General features: G+C 37.5%; 1 protein-coding gene across 8 annotated transcripts in view; it reads left to right on the top strand.

Annotated features, from left to right (window-relative positions):
- The window catches only part of CAMSAP2 (calmodulin regulated spectrin associated protein family member 2), a 111199-nt gene that overhangs the window by 56136 nt on the left and 35073 nt on the right, over nucleotides 1-19990 (top strand). For all 8 annotated transcript variants that reach the window (XM_027074639.2, XM_015071497.3, XM_015071498.3 and 5 more), the window contains 2 exons: nucleotides 2884-3045; nucleotides 15125-15208. In XM_027074639.2, the coding sequence (XP_026930440.1) occupies nucleotides 2884-3045; nucleotides 15125-15208 (246 nt within the window). The remainder of the gene's footprint in view (nucleotides 1-2883; nucleotides 3046-15124; nucleotides 15209-19990) is intronic.

Below are 19990 nucleotides of genomic sequence, written 5' to 3'. Positions count from 1 at the left end.
CTTTTTGTTCAAATTATGCTTTTTAATGCTATCAAATACTGATTTCTGAGAACTTTCTTCCTTAAATCATTGTGCTAGGAACAAAGATGAGAAAGACAGTCTGCTCACTAGGGCCAGAAGAGTTGAATGGAGAGGACACATACAAATAAATGACTTGAGTGAAAGGAGGTGCTAGAAGTGATAACAGTGTGCCGCTTTGACTCTGAAGGAATAACTGGGCTACCTGGGCAGTAGCAGTCTGGAAAAGACTTACTGGATAGAGTAGAACATGAAAAATGTCTGAATTTGAAACAATTATTTATGTTTATTTTTCTTTCGTGCATATGTTTATTTAGAATTTCCAAAACATATTTTTTGCCTAACTAAATAACTTAATTTCTGCCAACTGCATGATACAGTAGAAAGAGCCCATTAGATTTGGACAAACTAATTGTCTGAACTTCAGCTTCCTCACATATAAAATGTGTAAGTGATATTTCCTTTAGGGAGTTGTGAGGGTTGTAGAAAGTATATTATCTCCGGCTTTATTTCAGAAGAGATTTGACATGAAAGAACTAATATATTAATGACATACTTAGCACAGTATCTGGTACATAAGTTAGACTTAATAAGTAGGAGTCACCATTGGTTGTATGATTGTTGTTATTAAGATAAAGTATCTGCCTTTCTATAAGTAGTGCTAAATTTTTGATAGGCTAGTCTACTACCTCCTAGTCAAAACCACTTTCTTAAGCTCTAGTGTAAAGCTAGCTCCCCATTCCTTATGGTGACCCCCCAGACTAGCTTCTTCCCTTCCAACTTTCTTCAGTTCTTGCTAGTTGCCAGGTACCATGTTAGGTGTAGGAAGTATGAATATAACTAAGATAATGTCCTTGCCTTCAAGAGTCTTACTGTCTAACGAGGGAAACAGGGTTGTATACAGGTAACTGTACTATGATGAGAGAAGTCAGTGATTCTCAGCCCTGGCTTCTGGGGAACTTTTTAAAAATACCAGTGCTCATGCCCTACTTGAGATAAGTCAGAATTTAATGCAGGTATAAACACTATTTTGTAGGAACCTGTACTCATTCTATAGGAAAAATGAGTCATTTTGATTGGAAAGTGAATTGGAAAAAGCCTTTAGAATGAAGATAACAATCAGGCCAATGTCAGGACAGCAACAGCAAGGGCATGGAAACTTGAAAATTGGTGACAGATTTGGGGAATGGCAGCCTTCTCTGGCTATTTTGAAAGGAGTGTGATTTGGGGGAAGGAAATGGTAAGTTAAAAGGCTGGAGTAATAGGTAGGGACCAGCTGTTAAAGTACTTTACCTCTGTTTAAGGAGTATAGACTTTAATGTAAAATAAATGAGGTAGACTTCATGAGAGAATGTGATATGATGAAATCTCTGATTTGGAAAAATAACTAGTCCCTAGTTTATAATATCTTCAAAAGCAAATTCTAGATAGATTTAAAGCAATAGAAAAAAATAGAGGAAAATATTTCTGTATTTGTGGGGTGGGGAAACCTTTTGCAAATGTGAGATAAGTTCTGCGTCATAAAGGAGAATAGCAAGATTGACAGATTTTACCAAGTATCTATTTAGAACTTCTCTGTAGCTAACTATACTCCAAATAAAGTTGAAAATCCAGAGGCACACTAGGAAGATGTATTTGCTATCTGAATGACACAGAGCTAATATACCTAATATATAAAGAGCTCTTACAAATCAAGAAATGAAAACAGATGAACATCTCAAAGAGAAAAATAGGCAAAAGATATGAACAGGCAGTTTTCCAAGGGACAAAATACAAGTTGGTTGCTTAACATGTAAAAAGATGCTCATCATTATTCAGCGTAATGCAAAGTCAAATGAGGGTGTGTGTGTTTCTTTTTTTTAACTTTTCAGACTGACACATATGATAAAAAGTGAATGGTACCAAATGTTGACAAAAAAATGTGGGGAAACAGGCACAGTGATAACATTCTTGGTGGGAGATAAAGGTTGCTTCAGACTTTCTAGGGAGCAGATTAATGGTTATTTATGAAAACTTAAAATGTGATTGCTCTTGGGTCCAGTAGCCCCACAGTGAAGAATTATCTCTGGGGAAATACAGTGTTGTAGAATTGTTTATAATGCCAGCGAATAGGAAACGATGTAAATGTTTATCTATTTGGTGTGCATTAAATTTTTTTTGTAAGAATACTTACCAAACTGTTCACATTGCTAGGGGAGGAGGACCGGGAGGGGTAGTTTCTACTTTATGTACTTTGTAATGTTTGGAACTTTTAAGCGTCAGGGTGTAACAACACTTTTGTATTTAAAAACAAGCAAACACGCACAACACAAAAAGGCAAAGGAAAGACTGGAGGTCCTGGGTTGCTGGACGAATAGGATAAGGAAAAAGCTGGAGCCAGGAGAATCAGAGAGTCCTTTGCCTTGTTCAAGTGTGAGAAATGTTGATGGTCTGCGCGGGAACTGTGGCAGTCAGAAAGAGGAAGACGGCAGATTTGAGAGACATTTTAGAAGCAGGATCTATAAACTTTTTCTACTATGTGGTTATGAAGCTTGAGGAAAGAGCATAGTCAAAGATGCTCTGAAGTTTGTAAATTGTATTATGGGTAAATGATTACAACATTATCAAAAATAGGAAAAACAGGAAAAGGAACATTCCCTGAATAGAAGAAAATGAGTGTCTTAAAGATCCTCGCTAATTATTTCAGTGATAAGTTTGTTTGGTTCAGTTAGCTTATCTCTCATTTGTGCTTTCTTGTTAAGGCTTATCTTCTGTAGTCTTTAGTTCTGTTACTTTTTGTTAGGAATTGTTACTAATATTGTAAAATATATAAATAGCAGTTTCTAAGTGTAATTTTTAAACTCTGTTCTTGTTTTATATTTTCAGAGTGCTCATTTGGCCATGATAGATACCCTAATGATGGCTTATACCGTAGAAATGGTCAGTATAGAGAAAGTAATTGCCTGTGCTCAACAGTACTCAGCTTTTTTTCAAGCCACAGATTTGCCCTATGATATTGAGGATGCTGTCATGTACTGGATAAACAAGGTAGGAATATGCTCACTTGAGTAAAAATGAGTCTCCTAACCAGAAAAAGTACAATCTTTAATCATATATTGCCACTCTGCTGTAGATTGCAGGTTTTGTCTGCTCCAAGTTCTTATTCTCAAATATATTTTTTAATGTTTATTCATTTTTGAGAGAGAGAATGTGAGCGGGGGAGGGATGGGAAGGGGGGACAGAGGGTCTGAAGTGGGCTCTGCACTGACAGCTCCAAGCGTGATATGCGGCTCGAACTCATGAACCATGAGATCATGACCTGAGCCGAAGTTGGATGCTCAACTGACTGAGCCACCGAGACACCCCTCTTATGTTGAAATCAACCCCTGATGTGATGGTGTTAGGAAGTGGGGTTCTGGGAGGTGATTAGGTCATAGCCCGCATTAATGGGATTAATGCCCACATGAAAGAGGCCCCAGCAAGCTCCCTTGCTCCTTCTGCCATGTGAGGTCACAGCAAGAAGATGGCCAGGAAGCAGGCCCTCCCCAAGCACCAGACCTGCTCGTCCCTTGATCTTGGAATTGCCTGCATCTAGAACTATGAGAAATACATTTCTGTTTATAAGCCACCTATTCTGTGATTATTGCTGTTACAGCCGTCTGAACAGACTAAGGCACACTCCATTGTTGTTTTTGTTTTAAATCAAAATGAAAGCTAAAGTTGTTTAAGTTACTTAAAATTTCCCATTACCTTTTGATTAAAAAAAATCTGTTAAAATGATGAAAATAGATTTCTGTATATTCTACAATATCTGTAATTACATTTAATAATGATTTCGTTCATATCAGATTATTAGAAAATTTCCAGCACTCAGAGTAGGGTGTTCTATACACTGTGGGTGTTCAGTGAGTATTTTTTGAATCTAATGAAGTAATTCCTATTTCCTATTCTCTGATTCTTAGGTTTGCTTGACTGAGTTGCATAAGACTGTATTGATTGTAGATTTCTCTTGGAAATTTTTATGGAACTGTGATTAGTTATTTATGCTCTGAAGATGCTTAAATTGTCAGCTTATTACTCCCTTTGCCAAATTGACTGGTTAATTCCTCCTGATCTGCATTTGTTTGTAACTATCACTCCAGAAAAAAATGAAACCTTACCCATGAGCAAGACCTGAGCAGATCTAAAAGAAATTGTACCTTCAGGTATCCTTCCTTGAATGCTTGCATAATGAGAAGCTAAATGTAAAAAACTTCATTTATCATCGTTATCAGTATCAAGGTAGAAAGCCCATTTAATACTCTGCTCCTGGAGTTCCTTGATTTCTTCCTCCTTAGCTCTGGACAATCATCAGGATGTAACCTTCACATCTTCTTGCAAACATCTCATTCTTTTTTTTTTTTTTTAATTAATTATTATTATTATTATTATTTTTAATTTTAGAGTGTGAGCAGGGGAGGGGGGCAGAGAGAGAGAATCTTAAGCAGGCTCTGCACTGAGCATGGAGGGGCTTGATCTAATGGCCGTGAGATCAAGACCTGAGCTGAAATTAAGAGTTGAACACTCAACTGACTGAGCCACCCATGCACCCCACAAACATCTCATTCTTAAATAATTCCTTCACTTAGTCAAATACGCCTACTGTTAACAGTGTTCAGCTTCATCATGAGTTCCAAACCATTGCGGCTGTTAATTCTTACAGTCTCAGTTAAGATTTCTTTTTTGAACTAGATTCTTGCAAGTACTGTCAGTTACTTTGCCTCCTTTTCTCTCCCTGTGATTTATGTGACACAACCCTGGTTGAGCTCAGTTACCTGCTTTCTCTCTAGGGTGCAGCTATGGATATAAAGGAGAAATTTACACAAGGAAGCTAGTTTCGCTTTAAATTCATAAGCACAGACTTCAAATAAACACTCAGTGCTTACTGCCAGGCCAACAAGTGTGTCCCTAAGAAGTTCACTTTCCCACACTTGAAAATTATTTCATCCTTTCTTCTCTAATCCTCAGACCTTCCATAGCCCATCCCTTGTTAACGGTCAGTTGAGGACCTTGCCTCATCCTTTTTTTGAGACCAGAGATGGGAAGTCATCAGGTGGGAATTTTCTTTTTGCTACCAAATCTGTAAACCTTTCCACATCAGTATTCATTGTCTTTCTTTCTTTCCTGCTTTTTTTTTTTTTAATTTTTTTTTCAATGTTTATTTATTTTTGGGACAGAGAGAGACAGAGCATGAACGGGGGAGGGGCAGAGAGAGAGGGAGACACAGAATCGGAAACAGGCTCCAGGCTCTGAGCCATCAGCCCAGAGCCCGACGCGGGGCTCGAACTCACGGACCGCGAGATCGTGACCTGGCTGAAGTCGGACGCTTAACCAACTGCGCCACCCAGGCGCCCCTCTTTCCTGCTTTTAAAGTGGAGAAAGTGACCCCTCCCCCTTCCTGTCAAAGACCAGTTTCTCATTACTTACTCTGCTTTCTTCCCTTGTCTTTGTCATTGGTCCTCTGTTCAGTTCTTGTCATGCTTCCATGTGCGTTACAGTCCCCAGGGAACTTGTTAAAATGCAGGGTCTGACTTTATGGGGTTGGGGTTGGGGTTGGGGTGGAGAGTCTGCATTTCTAAGAAGCTCCAGTGATGCTAATGCTACTGGTCTGTGGACCACACTGTGATTCCCTCACTCTCCTGAATCATCCAGTTCTCCCTCCCTATTGGACCATTCTTACAAGAATACAGACTTACACTAGTGTTTCCCATTCTGATAAAACTTCCCCAACCCAATTCCTCCATACACAGAACTTCTCCAAAGAGTTATTTCCTCATTCACTGGCCTTCTCTGCATTCTCTCCCATCCCCACCCCTGTACTGAGTTGGTTTGGGAGTTGGCTTTCATCTTGACAAATCCAGTGAATACTTCTCTGTACTCCTCTTAAATTCAGCCTTTACTTCTAAATCATGTGTGACCCTTCTAAAGTTTTGGTGGAGAACCCAAGGTGTTTACCTTGGTGTGGGACTCGAGTGCCACACCAGCTCCCCCGTAGCAGGCAGCTTCTTCAGCCTCTCAGCAGTTGTTCCCCCCCCTTCCTCCCCCCACCCCCACCACCCCCTTGACTCTTTTGAGTCTTTCCTACACGTGCATAGTTCAGGGCTCAGCCAAGGCTTTGAGGGCAGTTTAGATGTGCAACTGGGGTGTCCCTCCACCGTGATTCCTTCTTTTCCAGGATCTTCCTCAATATCCAGCCATTCTGACAGTCTCCGATTTCTCCCTCAGTTCTTCAATCCAACACAACTAGTTTTCTGCTTGGTTCTATCCACTGTGCATTGTGTGAATTGAGGAGAAAGCCCTTGAAAAACATAGATTTCACTCAGCATATTGCCTCCTTTCAAAGGTCACATCCTTTCCCATTTCTGTCTGCTTTTGATTGCTCTCCAGTACCTTCAGCAGTTGCTTTTTTTGTACTTTGTCCAGTTTATAACTGCTGTTCTGGGGAGCTTAGTGTGATACATGCTATTCCACTGTTATCAGAACAAAATCTCAGAATATCTTTTTAACAGTGTAACTTGAATCATGTCATTCCTTTATTAAAACTTTTAGGGGCTTCATTTTACACTTAAAATGCAGAATGCACCAAGGCCTACATCCTGTGCATTTCTCCATTCTCAGCTTGGGGCCACTGTTCTCCTCTCACACTTCACTCACTTCATTCTAGCTGTCTGTCTCTCCACCGGGCCTTTGATCATGATGTGTCCCGTTCCGGGGCAGCTCATCTCCCGGTTTTTGCACGGCTTCCATTCCATTGTTTCTTTCTTTGTTGATAAATATTTTTTTTATTTATTTTGAGAGACAGAGAGAGAGTGCAGGGGAGGGGTAGAGAGAGAAGGAGAGAGAATCCCAAGCAGGCTCCACACTGTCAGCACAGAGCCCAGTGTGGGGCTCAAACTCACAAACTGTAAGATCATGACCTGAGCCAAAATCAGGAGTCAGACACTTAACTGACTGAGCCACCCAGCTGCCCCATCTCAGTGTATTTATGTTTTTAGTGTTTATTTATTTTGAGAGAGAGAGAGAGTAAGCAGGGGAGGGGCAGAGAGAGAGGGAGAGAGAGGATCCCAAGCATGCTGCATGCTCTCCATGCAGAGCCCGATGTGGGGCTTGGTCTCTCAAACCTTGAGATCATAACCTGAGCCAAAATCAGGAGTCAGACACTTAACTAACTGAGCCACCCAGGCACCCCACGTCATTTCTCAATTTAGACAGCACTTTTTCCTCACAACCTTGTCTCAAGTGGGCACCTGTCAAGTCTTATTTTCTGCTGCAACACGTCTTCTTTGCATCATAGCACTTCCAAGAGTTTGTAATTATTTTGCTTAATTGCTTAAACAAACTAGGATAATCTTGGGGCACCTGGGCGGCTCAGTTGGTTAAGTGTCCGACTTCAGCTCAGGTCATGATCTCACGTTCATAGGTTCAGGCCCCACTTCGGGCTCTGTGCTGACAGCTTGGAGCCTGGAGCTTACTTCAGATTCTGTGTCTCCCTCACTGTCTGCCCCTCCCCTGCTTGTGCGCGCACAATGTCTCTCTCTCTCCAGAATGAATAAATACACATTTAAAAAAGAGAACACTAAAAAGAAATCTAAGTAGAATAATCTTTGTGAGGATAGGTACAATGCCCATCTTTCTTTTTTTAGTCTTGGTGTCTAGACTAGTGCAGTGTTTGGCAGAGAGATGATGTGTAATAAATAAAAGCGGTAGGTAAAGCTACAGAATTAAGCTAGGCCTTTTGGAACTTTGGGAATTTATAGAAGGATAAAGAAATCACTTAATTAAGAATGTTCAGCACCTTTATGCGGCCATATCCATCCTATTCAGTTTTTAGATAGAGGTTGAAAACATTTGATTCAACCTGAACCTCCTAGTGTACTTTTTCTTGCTCCAATCTACGAACACCAGCTTTGTTACTTATTTTCTCATCATGACTTCACTCTGGCCTCTCAGATTTAGTATGTCCTTGTTCCTTTTGGCTCTTATTTTGGGTTACCCTAACCCAGTTGCCATTTTTTCTGGATAATACACCCATAGGTATAAGAAACCTACCATAGAAAAGTGAGAATAATATGGCTAAAATAGCATGATTGGCAGAAAATGAATTTGAATTTAAAAATAAGCAAAATCACAGAAGACAAGATTGTACTAAATGACTGACTCATGCAGGGGTACCCACAAGTTATGAATACATGAACCTTAACATTATTTGGTTCTACCTCTCTTTCCGGTTTCATCTTGTAACCTCTCCTTTCCTCGCCATGTTTCAGCCATACTGTTTTTTCAGTTCCTCAAACATACCAGATTTTCCCCACCACAACGCCTTTGCTTATATTGTTTATTCTTTGTCTGGAATACTCTTTTTTCTATTTTTACCGTGGCCAGCTTCTCATTTTTAGGTCTCAGCTTAAGTTACTTCTCATGGAGGCCTTCTCCGACACACCCAGCCTTCCTAAAATAGGTCCTCCCTCTCACCCCCATTATTTTCTTATCTCTCTATTTACAGCTCTCCTAATAAATTGACTTTTTGGCGGGGTGGAGTTGGGGGTCTCTTGCCCTTTTTTTTTTTTTTTTTTTGGTCCTATGAGGATAGGGACCATTCTGGATTTATATATATCACTGTATCCCTAGCCTCTTACTACAATGTCTGTTACATAACTAGCATTCAGTAAATAGCTGTTGAATGTGTGAATAAATGAATGAATAATGGTTTAAAGTATCAATATATGACTGATTTGCTTTTTGAACAGAATTTAGATAAAAACTTTTTAAAAAATCATGAAGACATTTCCAAACTGATAGATCAGTTGTGACTACATAGCAGTGAATTAGAAAGTATTTCTTTTTTAACCTAAAAAAAAAAAAAAGACACACACACACCACCCCCCAAAAACAACAGAATAACTTATAAACTTTCCCAGGTTTTAGTTCCATCACCTCTTTCTGCCTAACTCTCCCCACCACACAATTGGTAAATTGATCAAAATATGTCAAGATGCATGTAAATTATAAAGCTGCTTTGTAGCACATAAATTACCAAGACAGAAAGTGTTAGTGATTTTGGCAACATGTTGGATTAAGACTACAACCTCCTGCTTATAAACACCTAGACATATGTTTGATAAACTGTAATTAGAAAAGTTTATATTACAGAGGTGAGCTTTAAAGAAGGAAAAGGAAGTCCTCAGGTGCCAGGAAAAGTGGGGCCTGGAAGTTTTGGTGGCTCTCCCACTGGGCTGTCAAGCATATGCTAGAGTTTTAAAGTCATTTGGACGCAAGGAAAGGCCTTGGTTTTGCCTGCTGTGGGAAGTAGGAACTGCAGCCTCTATTTAGACCCACAAAAGATGCACAGAAAGCTGGACCCTCAGTGAAAGGGAGCACATCAGCCATGCTTTTAACTGCCAGAAGATCCAAATACAAGTAGCTTAAAGGATTTATTATCTCACATAGCAACATATCTGAAGGTGGGACATATCCAGGGTTAGTTAATTTAGGGACTCAACAGCAGCAACAAGAATATAGGGGCTTTCCTTCTTTTCTATTCTGTTACTCTTTTTTTTAATCGTTTTTATTTTGTTTTTTGAGAGACAGAGACAGAGTGCTAGTTGGGGAGGGGCAGAGAGAGAGGGGGACACAGAATCCAAAGCAGGCTCCAGGCTCTGAGCTGTCAGCACAGAGCCTGATGCGGGGCTCGAACCCACAGACTGCGAGATCATGACCTGAGCTGAAGTCAGATGCTTAACCGACTGAGCCACCCAGGCGCCCCTCTATTCTGTTATTCTTAATTCTATACAGTGTTTCCATTTGTGGTTGTATAATGGCACCAGTGATTCCAGGGATCATACCCAGTCACAATAATGTCGAGCAAAGATGAGAGGGTCTTCTGGACTCTTTGGTTTACAAAGAAAACTTGCCCTCAGATTGTCCTCCCACCAGGAGGTCCTGTTGTCTAAGATAGATTCTTTTGCCTGTACCTAAACCATCTTTTAGCAAGAAGAATGAGGCTATCATGATTTTCTTAGGCTGATTATGAGTTTCCCTCCAGGTCTGGGAAAGAGACCTCTTTAACTGAACATGCAGGAAGATGAGCACTCAGCTGATGATCAAGGAAAATGGGAGAAGACAACAAATTAACAAAATGCTACTACTAGGCCAGTAATAATCTTTCTAGCACCTGTCAGAGAAGCAAATTTAAAAATACTCTGAAAGTTCACTTCCACACCCAAAGGCAGCGGGGGAGGGAGAGTCTTTGCTGCAAATTCAAAAGTACTGACAATCAAAAATTATGAAACACATGGAGAAGTGAGGGTTACATTGCAAGAACCTCAGAGAGTAAGGACAGTCTGAAAAAGACTATAAAAATAAATGTGTGGGTTTTTTTTTTTTTTTTTACATTTTATTTACTTATGTTTGAGAGAGAGAGAGAGCGAGCGAGCACAAGTGGGGGAGAGGCAGAGAAAGTGGGAGACACAGAATCCGAAGCAAGCTCCAGGCTCTGAGCTGTCAACACAGAGCCCGATGCGGGGCTTGAACTCACAAACTGTGAGATCATGACCTGAGCCGAAGTTGGCCTCTTAACTGACTGAGCCACCCAGGGGCCCCAAAAATAAATGGTTAAATGACTGGAAATAAAACATGGAATAAAAACTATAGGAAAGAATAAGGCCCCATGGGGACATAACGGAAAAATAACCAAAATGACTTCAGAAATCAAAAATGTTGTTCATTAAAAATCAAAAGTTTAAAATAGAAGATTAGATGTAAAGAGGGAATTACTTGCCGAAAGGAAGTTACCCAGAATGAAGCCCAGAGAGATGAGATGGAATATATGAAATCAAGATTAATGGAATTCCTAATTGGAATTCCAAAAAGAGATTACCAGAGAGAAGCGGGGAAGAGAGAATATATTTGAAGAAATACAAAATTTTCTACAACCATTGAAAGATATAAACTTTCAAATTCAGGAATCACAATGAGTTCCAACCAGGATAAATTAATACAGATCCATACCGATACATATCATAAATCTGCAGAACTCCACAAAAATACAAGACAGAGCCTCTGAAAAGAATGGCAGTTAGACTGTAGTAGCCTTCTCAGTAGTAATATTTGCGCGCAGAAGACAATGTAGCAAAGTCTTCAAAGTGCTGAAGAAAAATAATAATGAACTTAGGGTTCTAGACCTTTTATTCAAGATTAAAGGTGATACTAAGATTTGGTCAAACAAAGAAAGGCAGTTCATTACTCACCTTTGCAGAACTACTAAAAGATTGTACTTCAGTAAGAAAGAAATTGAACCTAGAAAAAAGAGGTGGGATGTAGGAAGCGATGATAAAAAGCAGAATTGTTACACATTTGTGTAAATCTAAATAAGTATTATGAAAAATCATAATATCTCATTTTGAGGCCCATAAGAAGCAAACTATAATTCTGAATGAAAAAGCATGGAGATGAAAGGGTATGATTTGATTTAAAGGCTTTCTGAGGTTTTTGTATTGTTCACCAGGAAGGTAAAATACTGAATAACTTTAGACTTATACTAAGGCAAGGATACACATTACTATTTGTATTTTAAATTAAAAAAAAAATGTTTAAAGTAATCTATACACCCATTGTGGGGGTGGATCTCACAACGCCCAGATCAAGAGTCACGTGCTGTATAGATTGAGTCAGTCAGGCTTCCCGACAGAACAAACTGAGGGTTGCTGGAGGGGAGATGGGTGGGGGATGGGTTAAATGGGTGATGGGCATTAAAGAGGGCACTTTTTGGGATGAGCACTGGGTGTCATATGTAAGAGATGAATCACTGGGTTCTACCTCTGAAGCCAAGACTACACTGTATATTAACTCACTTGAAATAAAATTAAAAATAAATAAATAAATAAATAAAATGAAAAAAATTAAAAGCTAATGTATATTTTTAAATTAATAGATATTTTAAATCTAATATATCATTTTAACAAATTTATTTTTACCTAATTCATACTACTAAAGCCAAATATTGTTTTTTGTTCTCTAGTTCACTAGTCCTCAGCACTTGTTCAGATGGTGACCTCCCTCTGAGTCATGACGAGCTCTCTAATACATCACATCCCTTTAATTTTTTTCCTTGAGATGTACAAAAAAATATCATGATTCAACTTCAGTAGTAGAACTTTCTAACCAGCATTTGGGAACTAATTATTAATAATTATTAATAAGCTGATTATTATATTCATAAAGCTAATTATTATAACAAGCTAATTATTTTACTTAACTGTTTTGGGTACCCAAGTAGGTTAAGTAGCATGTCATGTCTTGTCATGTCTGCAACATGTCTTGTAGTTTTCTTTTATTCTATTATGAAAGTTAATGAATTATCAACATGTAAAATTTTCTTATGATTTTGGTATTTAGGATGACTTATACCATTACATCACCTTAAAGTATTTTATTAAGGTTTGTTAAAGCCCTTATAGAGATTTAACTATCTGGTATAACTTTGAGGATATATTGTTTATAAGAATCTATGGAACATGTGCTATGTATCATGTACTTTACTTGGTATATTTTATATATTATTTCTGCTGTCCTCTGTGTTTTCTCAGTTGCTTATTTATTTAATTACCTATTTATTCTAATTATTTCAGTATTATCAGTTTCTGTGGGTCACAGATCCAGGCCCTGCTTCCTTGCATTCTCTCTGAGTCCGGCCAGGTTGCAGTCAAGGCATTGGCCAGACCTGTAGTGTTATCTCAACGTATGACTACAGAATGATCCACTTCCAAGTTCATGTGGTTGTTGCAGGCAGTTGGACCGAGGGCCCCAGTTTCTTACTGTCGCTAGGCTGAAGGCAAGGTTGGCAGGTTCTTGCCATGTGGGCCTCTCCACAGGGCAGCTAACAGTCTGGCAGCGTGCTTCATCAAAGCCAGCCAGAGTTGGCTAGCAAGATGGAAATTAGAATGTTATGTAACTTGATCTCTGAAGTGATATCCCATCACCTTAGTTGTGTCCTGTTGGTTAGAAATATAGGTCCAGCCCACACTCCAGGGGATCAGTGGGGACCATTTTAGAGCCATAATATCCCAACTGCTTTATGAAATAGCTTTTATTAAAAAGTATCTAAGGCTCAGAAGTATCAAGAAATTATTAAGGTCACAGCTTGTAAGTACAGGTTTTGAATCTAACCTAGGTCTTTTCTAATTCTGCTGTCTCTTCTATTTTGTTTAACCAAACCGATGATCTAAGTAAGAGAGCAACTAGGAAATCTTAGAACGCTGCAGATTCACGTACCAAAATAAATTTGTTGATTAAATTCCTTACAACCCCTTAGAAATATCATGAGTATAGAAGACTCTTAGTGACTATTGTTCATTAAATTTATCATAAATTCAAATTCTCTATTTGTTTTTAGCCAATGAACTGAATTTTAGGCAATAGAAGAGTTCAGAAAATTATTGATTTAGTTTAGAGTTATAGTGGTTGATAATGGCATAATGTTTTCCAGAGTGCCAGAATTAATAAATTTGAACTTTATTATTATTAGAGTGACCTTAAAATTATTAGCTTAAAATCCAGAATTGTTTAAACTATTCTTAAGAAATATTTTATGCAGTACATAGACTGTTTCTTAACCTTTTTGGATTATGGACTGTTTGAATAATCGTTGGGAGATAAATTAAACCTTCTCCCAGAAAAGTTCTCATACAGAAATTTTTTTCATCTAATTTAGCTGTGGCATTATGACCGCACTAAAACCCGCTCATGGTTCAAGGACATATCTATGAAATTACAGATTAAGAACTTGATTCAAAGGGCTTTATATATATATATATATATATATATTATATATATATATAATATATATATATTATAATATATATATATACACACACAATAAAATATTATTCAGTCACTAAAAAAAAGGAAATCTTGCCATTCGCAACAGCATGGATAGATCTAGAGAGTATAATGCTAAGTGAAATAAGTCGGAGAAAATACCATATGATTTCACTCACATGTGGAATTTAAGAAACAGAGTAAACAAAGGAAAAAAGGAGACAAACCAAAAAACAGACTCTTAACTATAGAGAACAAACAGATTATTATCAGGGGGTAGAGGAGAATGGGTGAAATAAGTGAAGGGGATTAAGAATATATAAGAATATACTTATCTTAGGGTGCCTGGGTGGCTCATTCAGTTAAATGACTCTTGATTTCGGCTCAGGTCATGATCTCACGGTTCTGAGCCTTGGCTCGGTGCTCACTGTGCAGACCCTGCTTGGGATTCTCCCTCCCTCCCCCGCCCCCCCCCCCCCAAAAAAAAAAAGTTTGTCTTGATGAGCACAGAGTAATGTATAGAATTGGTGAATCACTGTGTTGTACACCTGAAACTAGTATAACTATAATGCTGTATGTTAACTACACTGGAATTGAAAAGAAAATAAAATAATGCTTTGTGCCATTTGAAAAAAAACCCTAAAGTGTTTTTTTTCTTTTATTTTCTTTTTTTCTTTCTTAGTGCAAGCGGGGGAGAGGGGCAGAGGGAGAAAGAGAGGGGGCGGGGGGAAAGAGAGGATCTTAAAGAGACTCCATGCTGTCCGTGCAGAGCCTGATACGGGACTTGATCCCGAGACCCTGGGATCATGACCTGAGCTGAAATCAAGAGTTGGACACTCAACTGACTGAGCCACCCAGGCGCCCCTCCTAAAGTGTTTTCTAATGATAAGAAAACATTAATTTTAGGGAAAGTAATTTTTTTTGCTAATCTCTTTTATAAGAGATTAGAAAAAATTTATTAAAAAAATAAAGTTTTATTGTTTCCTAAGCATTAAAATTAGAAGTTGTTGAGTACCCTTTTTTCTCTAGCACTCTAAGCAACTCTTGACATATAGTAGGTACTCAGCAAATACTTAATAAATTAATGAATTAATTTCAGAATATCAAATGAAACACTTGTAAAATACTTTTTTCTGGTTGGGAAAATGAAACTTTCTCATTTGAATAGTACTGATATTTGACATCAGAGATCTGACCACAGGCCTTTCAAGGTGCATGTTATTTTATCATCATATTTGAATATAAATTCAAATTAGTGTTTTTATATTTTAAGGTAAATGAGCATTTGAAAGACATTATGGAACAAGAACAGAAATTGAAAGAACATCACACAGTTGAAGCTCCAGGAGGTCAAAAGGTATATATTTCAAAGAAAATAAGGTGTCTTTATGAGACTATGTTCACATGTATGTGTTGTTTGGGAAATACATATATTAATTAATAGATATGTTCATTAAATTGTTTTTTGGTGGTGTTGTGTGCCCTAGAAAGCAGGTCATAAATACCAAGTGAGTAGAAGTGCAAAATGAAGGTTAATCGGGTGGAGGTATTTAGGAAAAATTGTTAATGATTAGAACTCAATTTGTGGAGTACTTGGCAGAAATAATGACTTTGCCTTTGGCAAAACGTATGAAACAACAGAAAACATTTTCAGTGTACCAGCCTTACAGTGACTTCTCTTAAGACCAGCTTTTTAAATATATTCCAGTAATTGTAAGTTGTACATATGGTTATTCTGTGAAGAAAGAAGCAACATTAATATGGATTCATTCTTTAAAAATTCGTGTGGCTTTTAGAGTTTCCTTCTTTGAAAATTTGTGTTTTTGTTATAATGAGAGCTCTTTAATCATGTTGTGTAGCATTTGAATTGAGGTGTAAGAAATTATAATTATTCAGCAACCTTATTTTCCAATTTGGATTATTTAAAGTTTATTAATATACAGTTTTTCTATTCATTTTGGGCTAATGCTCCTGGTCACTGATACCTCTGTAAGAAGAGAAAGAGAAAAAAAGGAAGGAAAGGGAAAGCTGTTTTGTGTATTATCAACTTCAACAGAAAACTTTGTGGGAGACCATCTAAAATTTTGTCAGAACTTGATGTTTTGGCATCACAGTGAATTCCCTCATTTATCTTACTGACTAGCTCCTGAAAATACTATCCATACTTGATTCTTCATCCTAACTTTGTTGATGTCCTTTCCCCCTAAAGGCACATGAGAATGGAAATCTTTTTTTTTCATCACCCAGATCACATACTCCATTTCCCTGCCTTCTACCAGCTTCTGCCTCTCTCTTCCCTCCTGCTTCCTCACCCTCCCCCACCTCCCGCCATTGCCGTCCTTTCCTATTAGTTTCCCTCCTTTTCTCTTTCTCATCCCGTAGGAGTTGAAACCTCTGCCCCCAGTTTTGTGCCTGGAACTAATTGGGAGTAAGTTAGATGGCATCATCCTAAATTATAATACTAATGGCCTTTTTCCATGATTATTTAAATGATTAAATCCTATAGTATTGCATACACATCATGAACTAAATAGGGATTTTATATGCTGGCATAGGACCCAATAAACATTATTTCTGTTGGGGGAAAAATGCCATTTGTATTCTGAACAGAGTAAGTAAGCCTTACTTTTGTTAAAAGCTATATGGAATCTGGACACTACTTGTATTATACCTCTTTGACTTTTTTAAAACTATTTTTTAAGTTTATTTATTTATTTTGAGAGAGAGAGCATGAGTAGGGGAGGGGCAGAGAGATGGAGCGAGAGAGAGAGAGAGAGGGAATCCCAAGCAGGCTCTGCACTATCAGCACAGAGCCTGACGAGGGGCTTGAACCCACGAACCATGAGATTGTGACCTGAGCCGAAACCAAGAGTTGGATGCTCAACCAACTGCGCCACCCGGACGCCACTACCACTTTGGTGTTATAATAGCACTTCCCCATGCAATTTCACATATTAACCTCACAACCAATATTTGTTAAGTGAATGACTGAGTGAATGAAGGAATGAATGTGATTCATTTTTAAATATGTGGATTAATACATATTTTTATCTTAGCACAACACATGTTTTTATTTTCAAATGAATTTTCTTTTTTTTCCCATTGATAGAATCTCTGTGAAATCTATGTGAAATTGACAATGTCAATTTTACATAGTCTTACTGCAAAGTAGGTATCATCATCATGAAGAATCACTCTGTGACAGCATAAACTAGGGAAAGCAGTCTCTATTACCTAACAGTGAGATTTTTGGCATTTGAACTAGTTGATTTGGCTGGAAATTTAATCATTTCATTCTTGATTTTTATTCCTACAAAAGCAACATTCTTGACCCTGTCCTGTTTTTAGGGATGAGAGAATGACTTGATCTTCCTTATTGCTATGCGATTGGTAGGAAGTTGCCATGCCTTCCACCTACTTAAGCTAGCTTGCCTAGTGACCCAGATGCTAGCCATGTTTTCTATGATTTATCCAGCTATAGACAGAGCCCATGGTGTTGGATGATATTTCTTACTTTTTGTCCTTGCCCACCTATTCCCAACTTAGATGATCAATAAAATCTATTTTATGAAACTTTTTTTTTACAACCATCTTCCTGGTAAAATACATACATATGTTGAGGGATACTTGCACTGTATATTGTTAATGCTGGATGAAAAGTAGAATTCCAAAGCTATTTCTTTAGATTGTTAAATCTGCTAATGGTGTATTTCTGACTGTTGGATTGGTTGGTGTCCTTAAAAGGAAGGCATTTTAAGTAGTGCCATGTTTTAGGAAAATGTTTTGTTTAAAAAGTTTACTAATGTTATTTTCTGTTTGTTTTTTTTTTTCAAGTTGCTCTTTTGCTTCTAATATTCATTTTTATTCTAAAGAGGATGCCTAGTTAAATGTGAAATTCAGATAAACACCAAAAATTTTTTGGTGTGGTTGCATGAACATCTCATATTTTTATTTGCTAAATCTGACAACCCTACGTAAAAGATCTCTAAAGTTTATAGCCACGACATTAAGCCCAACATTCATTCTCTTAAGGGGTTTGTACAGAGTGCTATGGCAAAATGAGTATAGACAAAGTAGAATAGTTCTGCCACTGATTAAATTCATGACTTTTACCAAGGCACTTGACCTCTCTGGGCCTCATTTTCTTTATCTGCAAAAATTTTAAAGTTGAATTAAATGGCTTCTAAATTCTGTGACTAAAATGATTTTCAAATTTTTCCTTCTCAGTATATTAGTAAAAGTAAGGAATTCAAAGCAAAAGGTTAGTGAAAATATTAAGCAGTTGGTTATCATAAAGTTTCATATATGTATATGTTACTTGTAGTTTTATGATAACTGTGGAATACCTAAGAAGGTTTTCTAGGAGATGTGGGACTTGAACATGGCCTTAGTAGGTTTTATGATATTTGCAAAGGAGGACACTAGGTCATAGGGAATAACATAAGTTACAAGTAAAATGTATATTTAGGAATTGGTAAGTAGACCATTTGGATATTCATGGGTTTATATTCCTAAATTTACAGTAGTAGCTCTATAGAGAGTAAAGTTTGTTTCTCACAGTATTAAAAGATACATGTCTACTCGGTGCAACATTCTTCACTTTTAAAACAGAAATACTGGTGAGATATTTTATAGAAGGGTGGGAATTGGATTAAGGAATTGCCTTTGGAGAAAAGAAATTAACTGAGTTCTAGTTGCCTTTCATTTAAAGGTGTAGTCTCAAAATAGACCACACTTTCTCCAGTGAGACAGTAGGTGAATGCTTCTACATCTTTGCTTGATTACCTCAGCCTATGTGAATTTCCACTTTGACCCGAGTTCCTTAGCAATTAAAAACTATGACCAACTTTTAAAATTCTTTTTATTCAAACAGTACTTTAGATACTATTGGAAAGAAATTTTTTAAAATAACATCAACTTTTTAAAAGTTTTGTTAAATCCAGTTGTTTTTGTTGTTTGTTTTTTAAGTAAGCTCTAAAGCTCTGTGTCCAATGTGGGGCTTGAACTCACAACCCCAAGATGTCACATGCTTTACTGACTGAGCCAGCCAGGCACCCCAGAAGAAAGAGTCTAAAGTCAAATACATTTGGGAAATGCTTCCTTGTCTGTGCCCCTTTAAAAATGTTACAACCCATTTTAGTACATTGAAGGCCTACATAAGAAGCCTGTTTCTCAAATATATTTAATCTTTGACCTCTTCTGTGAATGACTTCTACTAACATCCTGTGGAATTACTGTTATTTGCAGCATGCTTTGGGGAACATTGATTTGTAACCTATAATTTTGTAATTGATGAAGTTGCCTATTTCATATATAAATATATAAAACATTTAAAGTTCTAATATAGTACATCATTCTCAGATACATCATTTGATTTGATTCTTAGACTTATTTACCTGGTTTCTTTTTCATACCATTATTTCAGTCAAATAATTTTGAAGACTTCACCTGCCTAAATTAGATCATTTTTAAGGAATTCTACCCCTAAGATTCTATTCTATAATCATAGTTTATTCTTGTGTGGACTTCTGTGGTCAATGCTGATTCTTTCTTTATACCTATTGCCAATATACTATTTTTCTTTCATAGTCATTTACTTGTGGTTACTGGTAAAGCAACTTCCCAATCTAGAATGTGCCTCTGTTGTATTATCAACCTATTTAGTATAGTTAAATGAGGAACTTAGCATTTTAAACATATTTAAAATTCAGAGATGGTACCGTGATATTTTTTCTCCAAGCAATATTTTACAAAGATGGCTTGCCCTAGAGAGATGTAAATATGAGTTAGGTATGCTAGCACTATGATTTTCATCTTTGCCTAAGAACATTGTAGAACAGATTTCTTTAACAGATATATAGGTGTTGTTGGATACATTTGGATACAGACTCAACAAAGATTTGGACTGGTATAGACTTAATATAACATTTTTTTTAATGTTTATTTTTGAGAGAGGGAGAGAGAGGGAGAGGTAGAGAGAGAGAGAGAGAGAGAGAGAGAGAGAGAGAGAGAGAGACGAGTGTGGGCAGAGGAGGGACAGAGAGAGAGAGGAGACACAGAATCCAAAGCAGACTTCAGGCTGTCTGCGCAAAGCTTGACATGGAGCTCAAACTCTCGAACCGTGAGATCATGACCTGAG

Source organism: Acinonyx jubatus, chromosome E4 (assembly GCF_027475565.1).
Source record: "Acinonyx jubatus isolate Ajub_Pintada_27869175 chromosome E4, VMU_Ajub_asm_v1.0, whole genome shotgun sequence".
NCBI classification, from domain to species: Eukaryota; Metazoa; Chordata; class Mammalia; order Carnivora; family Felidae; genus Acinonyx; species Acinonyx jubatus.
This window is presented reverse-complemented; position numbering and strand designations above follow the sequence as displayed.